Genomic DNA, 24,467 nt, shown 5'->3' with positions numbered 1-24,467 from the left:
AACCTGATTGGTAAATAAATATTAATTTTACTTATACAGTGTGATGTTTCCAAAATAAGATATTCATACTTGTTAAGTCCAAAAAATCATTCTTTGGTTTTCTATTAATATTTTGGAAGGATTTTGGTACCTCAGATAGGGGGATAATATTGATGAATATCATTCACTATTATTAGTTGATTACATCCTTAAATTAGGGCTTTGGAGAACATGAGTTACAAGGAAAGGATGATTCACTGATTGTATTCACTGTCTTTAAGGGGAGATATAATTTCATGTTATAAATGGCCAATATGAAATTCAGAAGTATACTGCTTATTGTAAAGTCACCAGAGAAGACACAATAAACACACTGTAAAAGCAGTGAAATCCAATTATAATTAAGAGCCAGGAAGGATTTTTCCCCATTAAAGCAAATTAGACCATACTTTCTAAAGGTTTTTTTACTTTCCTTTAAATTACCAAGCTTTTTTCTGTTTTTTTTTTTTAATTGAACTTGATGGACTTGTGCCTTTTTTAACCTTTCCAGCACATAACACCCAAATATACACTAATGTTGTATGCATGCAAGTGTACATACATCATGCCCACTTAATATTCTTCCAGCCAACACATTATATTAGCTGACATTGCCCTTTGTGTCTCAATCCAACCACCAAATGTTATTATATTATGAAAACCCCAATAACCCTCTGTCCTGAAAAATACTTATTTGACCTTTAAAACACAACAAGATGCAAATTAATCAATTAATCTAAAATGCACAAAAGGTATTTTTAAAATAATTTTCCTATTAAAAGGTAACACCTTACGCTGGCCATACATGGGTTAAAATGTTTGCTGGATTTGCCAAAATTTGGGCCTTGACTGACCTTGTTTGCACCAAGTATGATTGAAAAAGTGAAGGAGCTGCTGGTTGGAAAATTACTTACTAAACAGTGACTGCATCCTATCAGATGCAGTGACTGTTCGGGCATTCAGACAGCTGCAGGTGCTGCGGCTGTCTGTATATAATAGCTGACAAAAGATTCCTCCATCCATGCTGTTTAGTGTGTATGGAGGAATCTGTTATATTTTTTTCATTCAACCTATGGGCTGAACGAGAGAAATCTGTGTGTATGTGGATAGTATTTCCTATGCTATTTGAGAGTTGTCTCAACAAATTTTGGAAATGTTTGTCTTGAAGGGTGAGAGCACAGTCATATCACATGACCTAACAAAGCCATATGATCATGCTCACCTCCTTTCGCTGAGGGTTCTCTGCAGTATTTTTAAGAGAACACTCAGAAGAACTAGATTAACTAGTTGAACTAGATGGACATGTGTCTTTTTTTTCAACAAGACTATGACCTGTTTTTTTATAACTGTCTAGTAAAATGTGGAGTTAAAGTGAAATGAATCCCATTGTTTTAATAGTTTCAAAAAATCGTTACATTCCTGGCATGTCGGGAATGCTGTCACATTTGCTTATGTTCTCAACCAAACTGTCAAACCATCAAATGGCTGATGTCATAACTTATCACATTTACAGCACCACAACAGTTGCAGATCAAACATAGCCTAAGATGGCAAGTTCCTTGGCTGAAAAAGATAGAATTTAGTTCAGCTTTAACACTGATATACTGTGGAGAGTGGTATCCACTCTCCATTTTAAATAGGGCTGTCAGTCTTGGGGTACTGGTCATTGTTCCCATGTGGCATCACAATAAAATTGAATCACTTCTCTACTTCTAATGTCACAACTAGAGTGTGCACTTGCAGTGGAACCCTAACTGACAAGAGAACCTCTCCCCCACCCATAAAGCTTATCTGCTTTTAGTTGCATGTAACTACATTGCATGCTACTAAGCTGAGCACCCTTAGTAATCAATCCTTCTAGGCTGCCAGTTTTTAAAAACTGTTTTGTTGGAAACAAAACAGCATAACATTTTACCTGAATTTCCAAGGTGATTTTATGGTAGTTAATGGCTAATTTTCATAGTGAAGGTTTTTATTGGATGTTTTAGGGGGCTCTCTGGTGAGCAAGGGCTTTATGCAGGTGAATGTATGGGAACAAACCATAACGTATGCAGTACTGTTAGCATATATGACAAATAATAATTGTAAGTTACATCAAATCCTTTCATTATTGTGCACAGGTACAAATATTTCAAAATTGTGTGGGAAAACACTATTCCCTATTTTATACAACAGATTTGTAAAGTAAAAAAATCAGTTTGCAACAAGTTTCGGTCAAATAGCAATTCCTGGCAACAAGTGAAACCAAGTCAGTGACATGTTACCTGTTAATACCTGTAGTGCCACTCAAAGCAAAGAAGGAGATAGTCCTGCTGGTACTCAGGAATGGGGTGCTGGCTGAAAATATCACCATCCAGTAGTGTGTAGCATACTTACTCTCAACCTAATCCAGTCTATGGGGTTAACATGTGTAAGATGGCCTCAGCCTTGCACCACTCCACCCTCTAAGAGGGTGAGGCTTGTGGAGTGGTGGAAGGCTGAGGCCATCTTACACATGTTAACCACATTTATTTATTTTTCTATTTATTAATCTATTTGTTACAGGTACTTAGTTAGCGCTGTCAATTTACCCAGCGCATTACACATTTATATTGTACATTCACATCAGTCCCTAACCCTTAAGTAGCTTACAATCTAAGGTCCTTAACTCACATTCATGCATACACATATTAGGGCCAATTTAGACAGGAACCACTTAACCTACCAGCATGTCTTTTAATGTGGGACTGCACTGCGTTGAGTGGCAATTTTTCGAAGTCAATGACCTGTTAATACACTCTTGACACCATGCAGCTGTGCCAACATCAGGACATTCAATCAATGTGCCGTTATCAGAGTTCTTTGAAATTCACTTCAGCTAGAACAGACACAGGGTAGCTCACATGGTCAGTAGGAGTGTACTTCCTGAAACATGTGCTTTCTGCATCACCAATCATATTCAAATTTCCAGGCAGATTTGAATCTGGTTGATGGCTGTGAGAAACATCTTAGTAGTGACATTTTTTTTTTACATCAGGCTTTCTGTATGTGAGAGGCAGCAAGGAGGGTGTTCCAGCATCAAAAGCAGGTGTGTTCCAGCATCACCAGATTACCGTCAAAAGGGAGTAGGGTGGACTGGTGCAGTACAGCATTGCCTGGATGAAAAACTGAAGTACTGAGCAGGTAGGCTGTGCTCCATGTGCATCTAAAAGCTGATTTTTATTTTTTAGCTATAGTGTATATTTTACACTGCAGCACCATGCCATGAACCTTTCACATTTCTGTACAGTCATGAATTTTTTTTCTAATACCGTTAAATACCAAAAAATGCAGTTTGTGACAAATGTAAGAAATGTTGTACAGTGCCAAAAGCTGATATATTTTATAGCAGGGAATATAACAAGTGCACATGGAGTAAAAATATATTTTGTTTTTTTTTTAATTCTGTTAATGCACACAAATAGTATTTCACAGTGCCACAAACTTCCACTCCATTAAAAAAGTTTTCCAGATGTGGGTGGAATCAGAATATTCAATTTTTCAAATATAGACAACACTCAAAAAAGCAGCTTACAACAGAGTTTGTTATTATTACTGTTAGGCAGCAAGTCATTTTTCATCTTTTTGTGCCACACACTTTCCTTTCCTTCACACATAGAAAATGGCTGCTGAAGATGCCTTTGTGGGAAACTAACAAAGAGTGGTGCAAACACAATGCTTGCACCACTCTTCTATACATGCAAAATGAAGCAGATTCGCTCCTGTTTAGCAAAAGGAACACAAGCCCCTTTGTTAATTGGGAGCAATCAATTCTATGTTCTGCTTGTCTATGACAGACACAGCCAGAACACAGGAGAGCTAAGGATACAGGCTTCGATCTCTCTGCCTGTCCCCAACCCAAGTTCTGCTCAGAGAACGAGGGAAGAAGAAGGTTGTTGACCCTGCAGGCTTTGCTCATGTAATGTAATATCTGCACAGACAATGAGAGGTATGTGAGCTGTCTGACAGTTCAAATACCATATGCCAAGGTCAGACCTGGCAGAAACAGGTCTGTTGGCTTAGGCAAAGTGGTTGTAGCCTTTACATATACCCACTGAACTGACTAGTCTCAGGTGACACACAGAGATGAAACAAATCCTCCAACATAAGTTGTTCTCGACATACATTCAAAGTGAGGAATTCATTACGTTGTCTAAACTTTTAGAAAGCAGGGGGTGGGGAGCCAAAATTACACACTGCAGAGCTCAGTGAGGCGAGCTGAGAGCTGATTGGAGGGTAGGGACACAGCCCCCCTTCACACAGCACACAGGAACAGAGCTGAGACTGTCAATCACAGGGTGTGTGCTGCAGCTCCCTCCCCTGTCACTTTTTTTTCTCTTGGTGTCAGGAAAACCTGTCATAAGTGATTCATGCTGATAGCAGAGGAATGAAGCTGCAGACAGAAAGTACACTTAGAGCTCTTAATTGAGTTAAGGACACACTATAGATGAATATACTTTGTTTATATTTCAGCCACTTTAACTGCTTCCCATCCGCTCTATAGCAGAAATACTGCTACAGGGCAGCACGGATGCGCGAAATCACGTATATATACGTGATTTTGCATTCAGGGGTAGAGTACATACGAGCGCTCTACCCGTGTTGCCTTTCACGGCTGCGGCTTTCAATCACTGTGTCCCGGTTGCTGATTACTCGCCGCCGGTGCCGGTGATTGCTGCACAGCACAGCCATGCAAAGCAGTGTGCTTACAGTGAAGCACTAACACACAGCACCATAGTACAACACACCCAGCACACAGTTAACCCTTTGATTGTCCCACATGTTAACCCCTTATTGCTAAGTGACATTAGTACAGTGTCAGTGCTTTTTATTAGCACTGATCACTGTATTGGTGTTACTGGGGATGTCAATGTCAGTGACACAATGCCAGTTCCCCCCTGTTTCAGAATGCCTGCCGCAGTCCCGCTATAAGTCGCTGATTGCCACCATTACTAGTAAAAATAAAAAAATTTAAAAATTCCAGTATATATACCACCACTTGTAAACGCTATAACTTTCACGTAAACCAATGAATTTACATGTATTGGGATTTTTTTTAGCAAGGACATGTAGTATAATAAATTTAGGCTAAATTTATGATGAAATTTGATTTTTTTAAATTTTTTTACCAGGCATGTTTAATAACAAAAAGTAAAAAAAATGTTTTTTCCCTCAAAATTGGCGATCTTTTTTTTTCTGTATAGTGCAAAAAATCAAAAATTCACAGGTTATCAAATACCACTGAAAGAAAGCTCAATTTGGGGGAAAAAAGGATGTAAATTTAATTTGGGTGCAGCGCCGCATGACCACGCAATTGTCCATAAAAGTAATGCAGCGCCGTAACGCAATAAATGGCCTGGTCAGTAAGGGGAGTAAATTCTCTGAAGGGCAAGTGGTTAATGTGATGCACACCACTCCTGACAGTTTCCATTATAATGGCACAGGAAGCTTAGTTAATTCCCCAGTTTGTTTTTATACATGCCTGACTATTCCGCACATGCTGATTGACTGCTGTAATTGTTGGGATATGTGTAGCACATCTAAGGCCCCAAGCTCTGAAAAGGCAAACGTGCAAGCCAAATAGTCGTAATCTTTAAACACAGCTGCATCTATTTTGTAGGAAATTATGATTTGTTCATCACATTATTAAAATCACTTTGTTACCACTATCCTTTATATGCACTCCTACAAACTATATATATTGTACCTCAGTACAGCCTATTATGTTCACCTCCTGCCATATGGAAGTGCCATATGGAAATTTAGTTATTGAGAAGCAGTCAACAAGGGACAACTACTGCTTTGTCCTCGCTTTAGATAACTCTTCAGACCTATCAGTTGCAATGCCAATCATTTTCAGTGACATCCCAAGGCACAACTCTGCTGTACCGTGTGTGGTGGTGTTCAGCATTGGAAAAAATGGTGAATGCCTAATTTTTGGCCAATATTGGTGCATTTGCAGAACATTCAAAGATATGGACTGCCTTAACATAAGGTACATTAACACACCACATCAGACTGCAGAGATCTGAATGCTCTGCAGAACCAGAGTTATTGGTATACCTTGTATAAAATGATGGTTTAAATTATTAAAAAGTGTTTTACAAATTCTGAAAAATTATACAAAAGATCACTTTAATACCTTCTATTCCTACTAAGTGCATTATCAGAAACCTTTACTGCTCTTAACAAAAGCAAAAAAAAAAAGTAATCTAATTTGCTTTAACAAGCAAAACCCTTCCTGACCTCGCCTGGGGATCTGATAAATCACCTATTATCAAGCTTAAATAATTTTAATTCTATTATGCTTTCCACATTGTTGATGTTCTCCATGCCCCTTATTAGTTCAGTTACCCTTTCCTTTGTTATTTCAAGTTCCAGACATGCTTTTTGTTAAAGCTGGAGCTTAGGTATAGATATTTTTGCATAGTGATATTGATCAATGTTAGCTTCCGAGTCCCCTGCTGAGTGGTTATCCTGCTACTTAGTAAACACAAGAGGTCACTTGCTAGGCACAGGTAGCATTGTCAATAAATGTAAAGCGTTCTGTGATTGGATGGAGTGGACACCATGATGGCACTGCTCACCACTCCACCTTGTCCAATCAGATAACACTTTGGAGTTGATTTACTAAAACTGGAGAGTGCAAAATCTGGTGCAGCTGTGAATAGCAACCAATAAGCTTCCAAGTTTTTTTTTTGTCAAAGCTAAATTGAATAAGCTAAAATTAGAATCTGATTGGTTACCATGCACACCTGCACCAGATTTTGCCCTCTCCAGTTTTAGTAAATAAACCTCTTTGTATTCATTGAGAAAATTCAAGTGCTCTCTGAATGGCGCCTGTGCTGAGTGACCAACCTCCTGTGTTCACTAAACAGCAAAGCAGCCACTTGCATTCCACCTGAAAGCTAGAGGTGAATAATGGAGTAGCTGTGCCTATCCTAGGGATTTCCAGCTTCCATGGGGATTGGCCGAGCATGGCACATGCAAGCTTACATTGGTCCAAGCTGGACCACTGTAACTATGTGAAAATATCCAATCCTAAACTTCAGTTGTAACTAGTGCACAAAGTCAGTATTTATGTAAGATGAGGCTATTACAATACTTAGTGTAGGGGCAAACGTACATCTGTTTTTCATGAGTATATGCCTGGTTTAAAACAAGAGACTTTTAGAAACCTCCAACTCACATTGCATGATGGTATTAAATTAACATGTACAAAACACACAGTAAATTCTCCATAAATGCATATTTTTTCCTGCAAAATTTAGTGCATTTATTTATTTTTTTTAAAGTGGACTTAGCCTTTAAGCCAATTTGATGTGAATATACTCAATCATTATGTTTGTCTTGATGTCAGATACAATACTGTATTTTAGAGTGTGATGTACTGCAACAAGTTCTGACATAAGTAACTTACCAATACCAGTTTTGCATAGCATGAAATACAAATTCTATTAATATACAGCTTTTAACTTAGGTTTTACTTATGCCCAATAGGTCAAACGGATCTGTGGCTTTTCCATGTAGAACTTCATCATTTAGTCAATGACAGCAAATACTGAGTTACAAGTGTACACAATGGAGTTAATTTGCTAAAGGTAAATAGACACCTCACTTTGCAAAGGAATTTTCACTTTGTAGAGGAATCTTCTCTTAGCTTTGTGAATGTAGTAAAAATTCCAAAGAATACTCAATCCCACACAAGGAAAATTATTGATTGCATATAATCGGATGATTGGAGTCAGCAAAGCTTCACCTCATTCACTAAGCTAAGGGGAAACTTCCTTGCAAACTGAACATACCATTAGTAAACCAACCACAATAACTCATTTCAAGCACTGTTAACGTTCTTGTATTCCATGGTAGTGGAATCAAATGGTTACAAAGTTTCAAATGTGCAGTCCACCATTTTTTCATAAACTGTCACCGAAAGTCCTCTACATATAGTCAATAAACAGAGATCAGATGTGTTGGGAGTATCTATGTTTCCTCAAATAATTACTCCTGTGCTGTTCCTCTTCCTGATATTTGTCTTTTTTTAAAAAATAAAGTCAATGAAACATACCTGACACCCCAGGTATGCAGAATGGTGTCCCTATAGAAAGTTTGTAAATGTAAGGTCTCCCTGTTTCCAGTCTGTATGCTCTTCACAATGTAGTTGGTGTACCAAGGGGGCAGGCTGAAACTGTGCATCTGACTTCACAATACCAGTCCACTGTTGAAGTTCTGCAGTGTTCCAAATAAGTTGGTTTATGGCAACTTACATTCCAATTATTCTGTTCACGGAATGAAAATATAAATATAATTGCCAAGGCTATTATTTCTATCCTGAAGACATCCTCTCCTGTTTTCTACTTCAAAATCGAATGGTTTTTTTTCTAATCATGGGCAGGGTTAATAAAACCTGCTCTAGCATTACACTTTACTCTGTGACCTCCAAGTGACCTCCAAGAAAGCACAAGATTCGGAGAGCTTCTGGGAAGTCCCTTCATTCAAGTTCCCCCACAGTTATGGGATTGTACACCCCATTAGCACCCATCATACCATATGAACATACCTAAATAATAAAATAAACATGCAACAAAGAAAGCTTAGGCTGTGACCCCTTTATTGGGCTTAAATCAATTTTAATTATGAAAGGAATTTTAACACCAAACAGAACCTCTGTTAACCATGAACAGACCAACATGCTTAGTCACTAAGACTCAAGCATTAATATCCTATACCAACCAAATAACAGTGTACCAACCACTGTCCACCCACAAAGTAGGCAACTTTACCTCATAAAGATGGACCTTCAGTATCAAACAGAACTGTTGTTAACCAATAACAGACCAACATGCTTAGTCACCAAGGCTCAAGCAGCAATATCTTATACCAACCAAATAAAAGCATGCCAACCACTGTCCACCCATAAAATGGGCAACATTACCCCACATAAAGGTGGACGAGGGAAAATTGAACAAGGGGGAGGGAGGGTGGGAGAGCAGGTCAAAAGATATAGAAGCAAGGCTAAGGAGAATCCAGAGGTGAGTCCAGCTGACAGACCTGAGGTAAATGCTGACTCCGCCCAGTGACAGGAGAGGATAGAAGTGAAAGGTTACACTCTAGATGTTTCCCACCTAAAGATTTGTCACCAATCCAGTGCTGAGCAGCTGAGGTAAATCCTCCTAGCAACAGCAGGCAGCTTGTTACCTAAAACACAAAGCAGAAAGAACCAATAAAGAAGCCATAGAATTAGCAATTATCATAGCCCTCTATTAACCACTTGCCCTCCTGAGGATTTACCCCCCTTAATGACCAGGCCTCTTTTTGCTACTCGGCGCTGCACTAATTCAACTGATAATTGCGCGGTCATGCAATGCTGCACCCAAACGAAATTTACGTCCTTTTTTTCACACAAATAGAGCTTTCTTTCAGTGGTATTTTATCACCTGTGCGCTTTTTATTTTTCACGCTATAAACAAAAAAAGACCAAAAATTTTGAAGAACAACAATATTTTTTACTTTCAGCTATAAAAAATATATAGTAAACTCAAAGTTGGTTATAAATTTAGGCCAAAATGTATTCTGCTACATGTTTTTGGTAAAAAAAATCCCAATAAGTGTATATTGATTGCTTTGTGCGAAAGTTATAGCGAAAGTTATAGCGAAAGTTACAAACTATGATATAGATACTGCAATTTACGCCATTTTTTTGCTATACAGTGCTGTGCTAGTTTAACGGACAATTGCGCGGTCATACAATACGGTACATAAATGAAATATATGTCCTTTTTTTCACACAAATAGAGCTTTCTTTCGGTGGTATTTGATCGCCTGTGCGTTTTATATTTTTTGCGCTATAAAAAAAAAGGCTGACAATTTTGAGAAAAAAAACAATATTTTGGACTTTTTGCTATAAATCATGTACAGTAAAAAAAAATTAAAAATCAAATTTCAGCATAAATTTCGGCCAAAATGCATTCTGCGACATGTCTTTGCTAATAAAAAAAACCCAATACGTGTAAATGAATTAGTTTACGTGAAAGTTATAGCATTTACAAATCGCGGTAAAGATACTGGGATTTTTAAATTTTTTTTATACTAATAATGGTGGTGATCAGCGACTTATGGCGGCGATCAGCAACTTATGGCGGGACTGCGGCGGACATTCTGACACAGGGGGGGAACTGACTTGGGGTCACTGACATCCCCAGTGACACCAATACAGTGACCAGTGCAAAAAAAAAACACTGACACTGTACTAATGGCACTGGGGAGGAAGGGGGTTAACTTTTTTATTTACTGAAAGGGTTAACTGTGTGAGGGGAGTGTTTTACTAGGGGGCAGGGGGTGTACTGCACGGGGACACGCTGATCGGGAGAGATAAACTCTTCTCTCCGGATCAGCATGTTAGGAGCTGACAGGGAACTGACAGAAAGCAGAGCTACTGCAGCCCTGCTCTCTGTCAGTGATTGCCGCTAATTGGCGGGACACAGCCAGTAACGACCGGCTGTGACCCGGCGACTGACATCCGCGGCCGTGATCGGCGGGACAGGAAGGGCGGTGGCACGCCTCGCGCGCGCCCCCTACCTGTTTTGCAAACACACGTTTTAAAACGTGATTTTGCCCAGCCGTGCCGCCCTGCCATCGTATTTCTACAGTAGCTGGCCGGCATGTGGTTAAGAGTGAAATTTCTATACAAAACAAATGGGCGATAGGGGTGACAATCCCATGGGACCACTTCCCTATTTTTTTCTTTTGTGGGCCTGACTTTCTTGTTATTCACTTATTTTCCTTTGTGAGATGTAGGAACTCCAACATGTATAGTCAAAACTATTTTGGTATGGTAGGTATAACACCCCTATTAGGTTATTTTTTGCGGTCTGTGTTCCTCTGAGGAGAATTTCCTTCACTCCCTGTCCCAGAGACACAAAAGGAAATGAGAGGAAATCTTTTCAAAGTAAAGGAAATATCTGTCTTAAGGTGGCCATACATGTATTTGTGATCAATCAAGATAAGAGGGATCGCAAACAAGTGATTTATAATCAATAAAATGTCAAATGATGCAACAAAAATCATATTGATTGAAGTTAAGATCTATCAGAAAACATCTAATTAACCAATAATTTAATCTATCTGTATTACCCCCCGGTCACATCAACACGACTTTGAAATTGTGTGACTTACAGTGAAGTTGCATGATTTCAGAGTCGGGGGACATGCCGATTTCAGGTGCGATTTGTAAGACATCTTACACAGATGTCTATGCAAATCGCACGAAAAGTAGTACATGTACTACTTTAGAAATCTGTGTGGCTCCGACCAAGTCGGAACCGCAACGATTTGAGCGCTGTAATTGCAGGCAATAAGGTGCGACTTGGCATACAATTTGCAAGTCGCATGGCATGCAAATCACATGCCAAGTCGCACCCGATGTGACCGGGGTGTTACAATCAGTTGTCTGTTACAACTGTTACTGTTACAACAGTTGTCTGACACACAGCAGGTATTAGTTCAATCAATCAAAAATGATTAATAGAATTCAGCCACAGGTGATCGACTTGCCAGTGTAAAAAGACTACAGTGTGGGACAGACTGACCCCCAGTACAACCCAGCAATAGCTGATTTTTTTAGGCCCTGCATTAGGTGCATACGTGTTTATTAAATCACTGGTTTCACTAAAAATACACTGAAATCATTATTAGCACACATAAATACAACATAACTTACACAATTCCTGTTAAATTCCTACTAAGGCCTTGTTCAAATGAAGTGCACTAAAGTGTACATCCGTGAGAGAGCCATGTTTACTCACACAGGTGTGCAGGTGTTCAGTGTATCCCTGTACAGGCAGTCCCATTTATGTCAATTGGGATACAGCGGCTGCATGGACACAGTTGCTACTCCAAATCCAACATGCATATGGGTCTGGATGTAGCGCACAGTGTGAGTTCAGGGACATGCACCCACACTCACATGGATGTCAAATCAAGAGCAGCTGCTAAGTCCATTCAACTGTTGCTTTTCAATTGACATTATTATTATTATTATTATTATTATTATTATAATACAGTATTTATATAGTGCCAATGGGTATGCTCAGCGCTGTACAGTAGCAGGGGGGACAGAACATGAGACAAGACAGTAACAATACAATACACGAGAGGTTCGAGGGGCCTGCTCTTTGGAGCTTACAATCTAGGAGACATCAATGGGACTGCCTGTATGCGGATAAATGGGACACCTGTGCATCCCCGTGAAGGGAAACATGGCCTCACAGGGGCATACGCTGTAGTATGCCATGTGTGAACAAGGCCCTACAATGTTTCATTTTTATAATGTTATTTTTAATAGTTTTACTTTTTCTTTGGGAGGGGGGCTTTGGTGAAACATCTTTTGTGAGACAGTGAACGGTGTCGCAAACGTGCGCACCAGAGACTGACGCAGTCTGCCATTTTGTTAAGAGTAGCCATGTCATTCCCTCATTCTCCTTCCCCCTCCCTTCCTGAGAGGCATATTGACAGATTTGTGTGTGTTAAAAGTGTCACAGGCCAGATCCCAGCAGGGAGCCACATGGTGCCCCACTGTCCAAAGAACCTGTGTAATTTCACACCTCGTAAAAAGATAAGGGAACCTTCCCAGGAGTTCAAGGCATTCCCAAAAACCCACACCAGATAACATTTTTATTAACCTGACCCAGTAACAATCGCTCAGGCTGTCGGTACATCGATCTGTGCTCCATTAGCTGGAAAATCATTGTGCAGGGTGCAGCTGGGTGTGGCATTGTTACGCACGTCACATCGCGGTTTCAGGTCGGCTAGCCCTTCGGTCACGAGTTTTGGTGAGAAGGTCTGGGATCTGACGCCGTGATCGTGACATAATAGACGTCGCGATCGTGGGATCGTCGCATGTTGGTGGCGGCGATCTTGCGCACCGTGACATATTGTTGGCAGCGTACGTGGGATAATTGCATTAAGAGCTTCAGTGCAGTGTTAAAAATTGGCTCTGCACTGAAGGATTGTAACCTTTGTAGAAACAGTCCTTAGAAACAAGTGGTGCATATTTTATATATATATATATATATATATATATATATATATATTTATAGAGAGAGAGAGACATTTAGCAACAGCTCCTTCCTGTTCCTACTTTCTATTCTATCTTTGCTTGCAATTATGCCCGATGTAGCAGAATACGACAAAATGAGCAAAGGTGATTTGAAGGCAGAATGTACCTCACGAGGATTGGACGTCGGTCACAAAAATCGTGAAGATTTGATTAGTGATCTATTGGAGTATGATATCCAAGCAGATCAGAACTCGGGCGAACTTGAACATGAAGGGGTTCCCGTTACCCACATTCCCAGTGGCTCAGAGACGGTCTTACAGGATGGGCATACAGAGACTGACACTGGAAGATCACTGAATGTTATCGTCACACCACCACCTGAGCGGGCCAGCACCGGAGTGCCTGTAACCAGCAGAGACTCTGCTGAGATGCAGGAAGCCCTGAAAAGCCTCATGGAGACAGATCTTGAGGCATACCTGCGGTTCATTGAACGCCAGGCTGACAGAGAAACGGTGGAATGCCAAGCAGCGGCGGATAGAGAGGAACGCCAGAGGGAAGCTGATCATTAGCACGAGCTGGAGATGGCAAGGCTCCAGCAGCAACCGGGTCAGAACCTCGGGTCCCTAGAGCACAGGGACACCTCTCTGGACGTGGGCGCAGCCAAGTTTCCACTGATGGAAAAGGATAGTGACATTGACATCTACTTACTGTCATTTGAAAAAACGTGCCGTCAGTACCATGTGCCCCCAACTCAATGGGCTCGGTACCTAACACCAGGGCTACGAGGCAAGGCCCTGGACGCGTTTGTTGAATTGCCAGTGGATGATTACAAAGTTGTAAAAGAAGCCATCATCCGGAAGTACCAGATGACGCCGGAAGTGTACCGCAAGCGATTCAGGTCCATGCAGAAGGGACCTGGGGACTCTTACACGGATGTGGCGAGTCGCTTACGCACCACATGCCGACAGTGGACTAAAGGACTGAAAGCTGACTCCTACGAGTCTTTGGAAGATCTCATGATACAATATCAACTTTTGCACATTTGCCCAGCCGATGTCAGACAGTTTGTCTTGGAGAGAGAGCCGGCATCTACTAAAGCTGCAGCCGATCTGGCCGATACCTTCGTCCACACGCGGGTGTCCGCCCCTCGCAAGGCTCCTCCGAACAGCTTGAAGGGGGGGAAATCACCCCTGGCAACCTCTCGTACGTTGGTGAGTCAAGCTTCCCCTCCGCCCACACCTGCAGCCCCTGGAGCCAAGCCATTCCTGCCTGACAACTGCAGATGTTTCACCTGTGGGAAAGCCGGACATCTCAGGACGCAGTGTCCTGAGCAGAAGCAGATGATATCATCTGGCCAGCAACTCTTCTGACATGCTGTTTGTCCGCCGGAAGATGCGGGTAACCCCTGCCAACTTGCAGCCAGTCACTGTGGGCAACCGGTCTGTAACTGGTTTCCGGGACACCGGGGCAGAAGTCACCTTGATCCGGCCAGAGCTGATTGAGTAAAGGAACCTCATCCCAGGAAAGTTCCTTACCCCCACAGGAGTTGGGGGGACCCGTTCACACATACCCTGTGCAAAGGAATTCATAGATTGGGGTGCGGGAAGGGGAATGCGGGAGGTGGGGGTCTCGGAGGAAATTCCCACACCTGTTTTGTTGGGTGCTGACCTAGGCACTCTTGTTTCTTATTATGCCCCTGCTGAGAATACCCGGAAGGGCCCCCTGGAACTCTCTAGACATGCCAAGGTGACCACTCACTTGGTTGGCACAGCAGTATTGCTGGGGAGAAAATATTTCTTTTCAGACAGAACTTGGTCCTCCCGCCATGCAGCGGTACCAGGTCGACCCAGGGCGAACCTCTGGGCAGAGGTCGGTTGCGTCAGGAGGGAAATTGTAGTTCCCTCCCATGCAACCACCTGAGGGGGAGGTGTCGCAAACGTGCGTGCCAGAGATTGACGCAGTCTGCCATTTTATTAAGAGTAGCCATGTTATTCCCTCATTTGCCTTCTCCCTCCCTTCCTGAGAGGCACAGTGGCAGATGTGTGTGTGTTAAAAGTGTCAAAGGCCAGATCCCAGCAGGGAGCCAAGTGGTGCTGCATTGTCCAAAGAACCTGTGTAATTTCACACCTTGTAAAATGATAATGGAGCCTTCCCAGGAGTTCAAGGCATTCCCAAGAAGCCCACACCAGATAACATTTTTAAAAGATCCATTTTTCCCCTATGTCTCATATCTTGGAATATGAGAGACATACATAAAAGCCGAACATATCATCGGATGGACGATGAGCAGGCGAACAGTTTGATAGTTCACTCACCTTATCTCGGGTGCACGGGAAAGCAGAGAAATAGATTTCGCGAACCGTGTAGAATATAACTTCATAATTCATATCTGGTCAATCCTCAGAATTGTCTGCATAATAATCTACCCGCAGGTGGGAGGTCCCTGGTGCAGATGGAAGGTTATGGACCAGAATATGAGTTATGAAAGATGTTGGCTCCAGTTTAGGGCTCCGCCTGACGATTCCTCCCTAAACAGGGGATTGGTCTTTTACTTCAGAACCACCTCTTGCTGGGAAACTTTAAAACAGGCTGTCAAGCCTAAGAGTAGAAGTTGAAGACATCTCCCATTTTAACATCAATATACCACCTGGGGAGACCTGTGCCTTTCGCTCTGAAACGTGATCTGTTTACATCCAAGGCTTAATGGCAAGTAACTTAACCCTTTAACTTCTCCCTGTTATCGCTTTGCTATGCTATGCTGTTTTCTGTATATATATATATATATATATATATATATATATATATATATATCTTAGTTATGTCTTCTCTGTAAATATTTTTATTGCACCCGTTTGACCTTTTAGTAATAAATCTTTCTTTCTGAAAGTGTTGAACTGTTTCTATAGCTCTTAATTGCAATTTACGAATCCCTGCCTTTAACGAGACGCTACTGTTTGTGTTAACACTCTGTATAATCGGCCTGTGTTATGACCGTTTTATACAGACGATTATATCAACCATTATAGTGTTATAATTTCCGCTTTCTCTGAATAAAAAGGAGGTGGTGGCAGTGTGAAGGGTTATTTGCGTAGTTAACCTGACCCAGTAACAATCGCTCAGGCTGCCAATACATCGATCTGTGCTCCATTAGCTGGAAAATCGTTGTGCAGGGTGTAGCTGGGTGTGGCATTGTTACGCACGTCACATCGCGGTTTCAGGTCTGAACTCTGTAGTTAGTATCACGAGTTCAATATTTAGTAACTCAGAGTTCAGTAGTTAGTAATGCAGAGTTCATAGTTAGTGTCACGAGTTCAATAATTATTAACTCAAACTCTGCGTTACTAACTACTTGACTCTGAGTTACTAATTACTGAACTTGTGACACTAACTACAAACTCTGAATTACCAGCTACTGAATTCTGTATTACTAGCTATGAATTCTGCGCTCAGAGTTCAGTAATTTGTAAGTTGGAGAAGTGTGCCCATACAGAGTCTTTTTATGATTATACAGTATATAGTTGACAAATTTAATGGGATCCCTGACAAAAGGCAGTGTGGATCCGCATTCACATGCATGTATTCACATACTGTATACAGTTAACCGGCTTGTATACAATGCTTAAGAACTCTGATATATACCTGTCTACAGATAGACTGTAAATTATGAACACCACTGCTGGATTGTCTAGAGGAGAAAGCAGGAGCAGATAGGATGGAACAAATAGCAAGCTCCTCCAAACAGCCGCCTGAGCTAAAATAAAACACTGCGCATTCCACCTCTGACACTGGACAGAGAAGATGATGAGACACTCAGATGACAAGCTGCAGACACAACAGCAGCACACACTGGGTGGTGGAGAGAGATAAGATAAGGTGTTCGGGTGCAGACACTGCCACTGGTATATCAGAAATCACCGGGGAAAAGTTTCCGATTTTACACACAGCTCTTTGGAGTGTGGATCTGGGAGATCTGCCTATCACATGTGGTGCTGGAAGCAGAGTCTTATACTTTTCTTGCGGCACTTCTGGGGTAGCAGCACCCCAGTTGAGAAAGGCTGATGTAGAGTAACTGGCGTATCATGCAGTATGTGACAGAGCACAGTGGGCCCCCCTTCCCTTAGGGCCTGTATGCCCTGCACACACTTGCACACTGAATGCAGAGCACAGTGGGCCCCCTTTCCCTCAGTGCCTGTATGCCCTGCACACACTTGCACACTGAATGACAGAGCACAGTGGGCCCTTCTTCCCTCAGGGCCTGTACCAGTACTTTTTTCAGCAAGTACTTTTTTCTTTGTTCAAAATGTGTTATTACAGTAGCATAGTGATTTTGTTTTCTCAGGAAATGTACTTTGTTGCCAAAAATATATATTTTTTTGCAAAGTGTCCCAAAGTCCAATATCACATACCACATTATCTCTGATTTAGCCCCCCCCCCCACACACACACACCCATACACTCCCCTCCCTACCCTGTTTTGTTTCCAATACAGGCAATTTTAACAAGGTGAGGAGAGGATGAAAGAGAAAGAGGAAAAAAAGGAATTAAAAAGTACTCAGGAGGATCCATCTGACCAGATTGGTAGACTCATGTTCAACCCTGCAGAGCTGTCTTCATAATCGCCTTATAATTAGATGTGAGCTGAAACCTAGTCCATCGGCACCATGTCTTATGGAATCTTTCTCCTTGATTCTTTAGAGACAATGTCAGATATTCCATTTTCATTAATTAATTTACTGTTATCATCCCCTGCCCTACTGAAGGAGGAGAGGAATCTTTCCATTTTGCTAAATACATGACTTCGCCTCATTTGTCAAATGGATTACTAATGAGAATTGGTATTTACTCTTTTTTTTTTTTTTTTTTTTTAATATTTATTAAATTAAGTAATACAAACACTTTCATCATATTCACAATAAATATACATATCTATTTCTTATTACCTTTCTTTTCCTTCTTAAAACATCTCCCTCTCCCCCCCCAACCACCCACTCTGCATTCTTTCACACCTCATCTAAAGCAGGGATATCCTACCCATCCACCCACTCTATAACGTCGTACGTTTCACTTTTTTCCCCGTTTACTCCAGATTTTTCCCATTTCGCATGGTATATCTCCATCTTATCTTCCTGCATATAGTAGAGCTTTTCCACTCTTGTTTTCCAGAATACTTGAATTTTTGGACATTCTCACCAAATGTGATACACTGTCCCTAATTCTCCAACACCACAGTGATTTTTCTCCACTTATCTTATTTTCAACACTCGGTGTAATGTGCCATCTTATCAAACATTTATAATTTATTTCTACGTCCCTCAGACTTACATTTTCGTGAACTAATCTATTTATTTTCTTCTGTTTATCTTCATCTAATACCACCCCCATATCTCTTTCCCATTTCACTATGTGCATTTGTTTTGTGTTTGTGTCTAATTCTGTGAGAATTCTATATATTTTAGCCGTGCCGTGTTTCCTGTCCCCCTGTGACTCCATCAACCTTTCAAACAAATTCCAATCCTTTCATTCTCAGAGGCTTTGGGAGATTACCCACAAAACATTTTAATTGATGATAATGCCACTCGTCAAACCTAGTAAAAATCTCTCCCTTTTCCTTTGCCAGATCTTTAAATGGCTTAAATTTCCCCTCCCCCATTATATCTCTCAGTTGAACATCCTCCTTTTTAAACCCTCTACCTGTTATCTCCTCTTTACCTGGGGAAAAAAGTCCTGTATTTCTTAGTGGCATTAATATAGAATTAAACTCCCACTTCATACATTTGTGTACTTTATCCCATTCCCTTAATACATTTAAAGTGTGTATGCTTAAATCCTCTTTTAATCCTCTATATTGTGCAGGTAACCAAATGATTCTTTTCAAATTAGTTCCACTAAGTGCATTTTAAATTTTTACCCAACTTTTCCTCTCTAAGTTTAATGTCCAATCAAAAATTCTCCCTAATATTACTGCTTTGTAATATCTCTTAATATCTGGAACTCCCAAACCACCCTTCTCTTTATCTCTACTTAAAACTTCATAAAGACACTCTGGTTTTTTTATTCCTCCAAATTTATCTTGTTATCATTCTTTTTATTGTCTTGAAAAAAGCTTCTGGGAGTTTAATTGGTATCATTTGAAATCTATATAAGATTTTAGGTACAATTATAATTTTTACCAGATTTATACGTCCTATCCATGATGGGATTCCTCTTTCTATATTTTTTAATTCCTCCTTGACTTTGTTTAATAGTGAAATATAGTTTAGTTTATACAAATACTTATATGCAGTAGTGAGTCTTACTCCTAAATATTTTATATATCTTTCTTTCCAGATGAAGGGGAATTCCTTTTTTATTTTCACTTTTTGGGATATTTATGTTTAGGATCTCAGTTTTTGTTGGATTAATTTTTAAATTTGATAATTCACCATATTTCTTCAGCTCCTTCATTAATCTTGGGAGTGTTATCCTAGGATTCCCCACATAAAATAACAAATCATCTGCAAAGGCCGCTACTTTGTGCTCTATGGTTTCTATCTGAATTCCCTTTATATCTCTATTCTTCCTTATTGTAGACAACAAGAGCTCTAGTGACATAACATACAACAAGGGGGACAATGGGCAGCCCTGTCTTGTTCCATTTGACATCGCTATAGGCTCTATTCTTTCCCCATTTACTATAATAACTGCAGAGGGTTTCCTATACAACTTTCTAATCCATTCCCTCATTCTAACTCCAATTCCCAGGGCTTCTAAGGTGTCCATCATGAAGCCCCAGTCTACTCTATCAACTCTATGCTTTTTCAGCATCGATCGAAAGAACCTCCGCCGGTACTTCCCCTTTTCTTCTTTTCTGAATAAGCATCAGGGATCTCAACCCATTGTCCCTACCCTCCCTCCCTGGGACAAAACCCACCTGATCCCCATGTATCCAATCAGGCATAATCTTTTTCAATCTATTTGCTAAAACTTTTGCATATAGCTTGGTATCCGAGTTCAACAATGATATTGGCCTGTAACTAGAACACTGTGAAGCATCTTTTCCTTCCTTATGTAACAACACCACATGAGCTTGCAAAGACTCTCTCCTCATATCCATCTCTCCTCCTAGAGCATTCATATATTTCTCCAGCTTAGGGATTAGTACACCGCTAAATTTTTTATAATACCTCACTGTGTAGCCATCCGGTCCTGGACTTTTCCCCATCTCTGTATTTTTTAACGCTTCTTTTATTTCTTCTTGTGTAATTTCTGCTTCTAAGGAATTTAATTGTTCTTTTAAATTCGGTAAACCCGCATTTTTTAAATACATTGTTCTTTTTTCCCTATTTTCATTTTCCATATTGTTTACTGAGTCATAGGGATTGATGTTATATAACTTTCTATATTAGTCCATAAACACCTTTGCAATCTCCTTATTTGAGTGCACTAATTCTCCGTTGGGGCTTTTTATTTTTTCTATATAATTCCTGTTTTTCTTTTTCCTTAAGGATCTCATTAGATATCTTCCTGGCCTATCCCCCCATCTATACCTCTCACTTAACACTTTATTATAAACTCTCCTTCTCTCCTCCTCCATTAAAGCTTCTAGCTCTTTTTTCTTCTTTATTATCTTCTGTTCAGTTTCTTTTGCTATACTATTTTTATATATCTGTTCCAGGTCAAACATATCCTCTAAGAGCCTACCAATTTTCTCTCTACTTTCTCTTTTCTTTTTTGCCCCATCGCAATCCAGATACCTCTTATATATGCCTTGTGGGTCTCCCACACTGTAGCTATCGACACATCCTCTGTCTCATTCTCTCTGAAAAATCTCTCAATTTCTATCTCAATCTTCTGGGCAGTATCCTTATCCAAGAGAAGTGCCTCATTCAACCTCCATCCTACACTACCTGTTTTCTCCCTTCCCCATCCCATCTTCAATACAACAGGGGCTTGATCCGAAATAGTCATTACTCCTATTTCCACTTCAACTATTAACTCAATAAATCGATGTTCTATCAAAATGTAATCCAACCTCGAATACATCTCATGTGCATTTGAGAAGAACGTATAGTCTCTATCCTTCATATGCGTGATTCTCCATGTATCCACCAATTGAAACTCATGGATCTCCTTCTTTAATAATTTCAGAGACCTACTTCCATCTCGCTGCACAGAAGAGGTTGTATCTTTTTGTGGGTCCATACAAATATTAAAGTTACCAGCCAATATCACACGGCCCTTTTTAAAGTCCATCAATTTCTTCAGCACACTCTTCATATATATCTCCAGCTTCTTATTTGGACAATATATATTAGCTACTGTACACTCCATCTCCTGCAGTTTACCCTTCAAGAACAAATATCTCCCCTCTGGATCCACTTTTCTATTCTCCAACTCAAACCTTATATTTTTTGCGAACCCTATTGCCACCCCTTTTGCTCTCCTAATCGGGGAATCTGCATAATACCATGTTGGATAATATCTAGATTTCAACCTAACCTTAGATTCCATTTCAAAATGTGTCTCTTGCAAAAAAACCACTGAAGATGCTGTATGGTGTAGTTCTTTAAATAACCTAAATCTCTTCCCGGGACAATTCAACCCCTTTACATTATAAGTAATAACTTATATTTCTTCCATCTTTGTTATATCATTCCTCTTCCCCTCCATCTCTCCTCCTTTTTTCCCTTGCTTTTATTCCTCCCTCAATCCTGCAGAGTGTTAACCCAAACCCCCCCACCCCCACCCCATTTTTAGGCTACTAATATACTTATTAATCATTTGTGGGCCAAAATCCCCACCTTTGATTTAATACTTGGGGTCAAACTCCGCCCATGGACAGCTCCTCCTCCCTCCCATCTCCCCCGTACCCTCTACCTTTTAATTAACTCCCTAAAATTCCACAAACCCCCTGAAGCCGAGCTCTAGATAACCTACTATAAGAGAGGTAAAAGGACATAAAAAGAAAGAGAGAGAGAAAGGAGGAGAGGGAGAAAGAGAGAAGAGGGGAAAAAAAACACACACTCTCTCTCTCCTCTCCCCCCCCCACCTTAATATCTCCCTCCAACAGACTGCCAGTCCTCCTGTCTTATCACTCCTATTTATCTTTCCTCTTCCTCCCATCTGGCAATCTCCATTCTTTGCAACTCAAGTTTTTCACAGAAATCTCTCAAGTCTTCCGGAAATCTCAAATAAGCTGTAACTCCATCTTTCCATCCAATTAGGCACGCTCGGGTCCCCCATCTATAGAACACATTCTTTTTCCTCATCTGCTCTAAAAGGGGTTTCAGGGATCTCCTTCTCCACAAAGTTTCCAGAGTGAGATCTGCAAATATCTGAATATCAATTTCTCCATATCTAATTAATGTTTTTCCTTTGATCTTCCTCCAAATCGCCTCTTTATCCCCGTATTTGTTAAATTTGACAATTATATCCCTTGGTTTTTCCTTCCCCATGCCTTGTTGGTTCTTTCCTATTCTCACAATATCTTCCAGATCAATCAACTCTAGGGCAGGTCTATCCATTATGGAGTTTAAGATTTTACCTAATAATTCATGCAGTTTTTCCCCTTTTGCATTCTCTGGGACTCCTCTTATCCTAAGGTTCCTCCTCCTGTCCCAATTTTCTTGTACCTCCATCTTATATATAATTTTTTTCTGAATTTTCCCCATGTTCTTTATTTTCTTTTCTAATTCCGAAATGCTTTGGGCCTGATTTTTAACTTTCTCCTCTGTTTCTTCCACTCTCATCAACACCTGCCCCAAATCATTTCGGATAGTTGCCATTTCTTGCTTTATTGTCTTCTCTAGTTCTTTAAACATCTCTGCCATTTCTTTTTTATTCGGTACTTGTAATTCGCTTTCTCTTTCTCTCATCTCCATAATTCCTGTTGTTTGTTGACTACTGACATTTAGACCCAACGATAGTCTAGGGCTGCTTTCCAAACTGATTTCCCCTTCACCGCTTCCGTTTATGCTTTGGGATCTTTCTGGAGTCACTTTTCCCTGTGACGTATATTGTTTAAAAGTTCCCGTTTGGGACCCTTTAGGCCCACTTCCTTTACTACTTGTGTTCTTCATTACTTCTATGGGCCTTATTCTCCTCTATACTCTCTTGTATAGACAGATGATTCACACAAATATAACAGTCCCAGTTTTGCCCAAATGTGACCAATTATCTTCCTCTTTTAAGTTGCTTAATCTTCTTCTCCTCCTTTTCCTCTTCTTCCTCTATTTCAAAGTCCCCGGGACTCCCCCTTCTCTCCCCCTCACACCCCGCTCTCCTTAACAGCACAATGGGACATTTAGAGTGTAAAAGTTCCAATCAGTCTCACTCACCCACGTCTCTCGTCCCTTGCTGCAAGGCAGGTGGGGGCTCCAGGTGTCCAGCTCCTCTGAACAGTTCTTTCCCTGGGGGGTACTCCACCGGGCTGCTTCTCCTGCTTCCATAGGGTTCTTCAAAGGAAAACCAGTGTCCACATCCTCTCCACTACACACTGCCAGCCAGGGAGCAGATCAGAAAGCAGAAAGCCAGGAGCAGAAAGCCGCCATCCTCTCTTCTAAACACGCCGGCCGGCTTCCTCCGCTCCCAGTGCTCCTTTGCTGCTGGACACGTGGCCACGCCACTCTTCCGTCTCCCGACAACCCGGCTCTCTGATCCGCCGGACTCCAGACGGACCGGTCTCCCGCTCTCAACTCTTTCTCTGCTCAGATCCTCCGTTCCCCTGGCACTCAGGTAAGACTCGCCACAGCTCACATTCTATGTAGAGGGCCCCTGGGGAGGGTAGTAGAGGAGCTTAGCGGTGAGCTCCTACATCAAGCCCTCCGCTGCCGCCATGTTGAGGCTCCTCCCTCCACTTCAATTGGTATTTACTCTTGAAGAGAGGACTAAGATGCAAAAGGCAAACTGCTGGATTATCTTCTAAAAGTAGGCCAGTGAGGTCATGCATCAGTTTACAAACCTTAAGCCAGAGAGTCCGAATTCATGGGCAGGCCTGGAATATATGTAGGATTGTACCTTCAATTTCCCCACATCTCCAACAAATTAGACTTATTTCTGGGTACATTCTATGTAGTCTCCTCCATTTTGAAAAGAAAGAAAAGACAATCTAAATTCACCCAGTTATTTTCTGCTTGCAACTATTATTTTAATATTATCTCTTAGTGACTTTTTAGAAAATTATACTCAGGTACTGTAGCATTTACAGTGACATTCTGACTATAAAGGTAGTCATAGATGAATCAAGCTTCATTCGCTCAGAAGGGACCGGCCAAAAAAAATTGCAATGCCCTCGTAGAACACATTTTATTTAATCAAAAATAGTATGTTTTTCCGTTGCATTATCCTGCAAAAAATATGTTAAAATCATTGTAATACCTAGTTGATTAACAATTGC

The 24,467-nt window shown here is 40.8% G+C and overlaps 1 protein-coding gene across 2 annotated transcripts in view; it reads left to right on the top strand.

Annotated features, from left to right (window-relative positions):
• The window catches only part of TMEFF2 (transmembrane protein with EGF like and two follistatin like domains 2), a 924,328-nt gene that overhangs the window by 842,948 nt on the left and 56,913 nt on the right, over positions 1-24,467 (top strand). Inside the window, exon 10 of one of the 2 annotated variants that reach the window (XM_089687684.1) lies at positions 3,035-3,180. The exons of the other annotated variant lie outside the window; for it this stretch is intronic. Within the exon in view, the coding sequence (XP_089543810.1) occupies positions 3,035-3,176 (142 nt within the window). The 3' untranslated portion in view covers positions 3,177-3,180. The remainder of the gene's footprint in view (positions 1-3,034; positions 3,181-24,467) is intronic. 2 annotated transcript variants of the gene reach the window in all.

Source organism: Staurois parvus, unplaced genomic scaffold (genome assembly GCF_062004578.1).
Source record: "Staurois parvus isolate SC_StPar_1 unplaced genomic scaffold, SC_StPar_1.0 ptg000434l, whole genome shotgun sequence".
Classification (NCBI taxonomy): domain Eukaryota; kingdom Metazoa; phylum Chordata; class Amphibia; order Anura; family Ranidae; genus Staurois; species Staurois parvus.
This window is presented reverse-complemented; position numbering and strand designations above follow the sequence as displayed.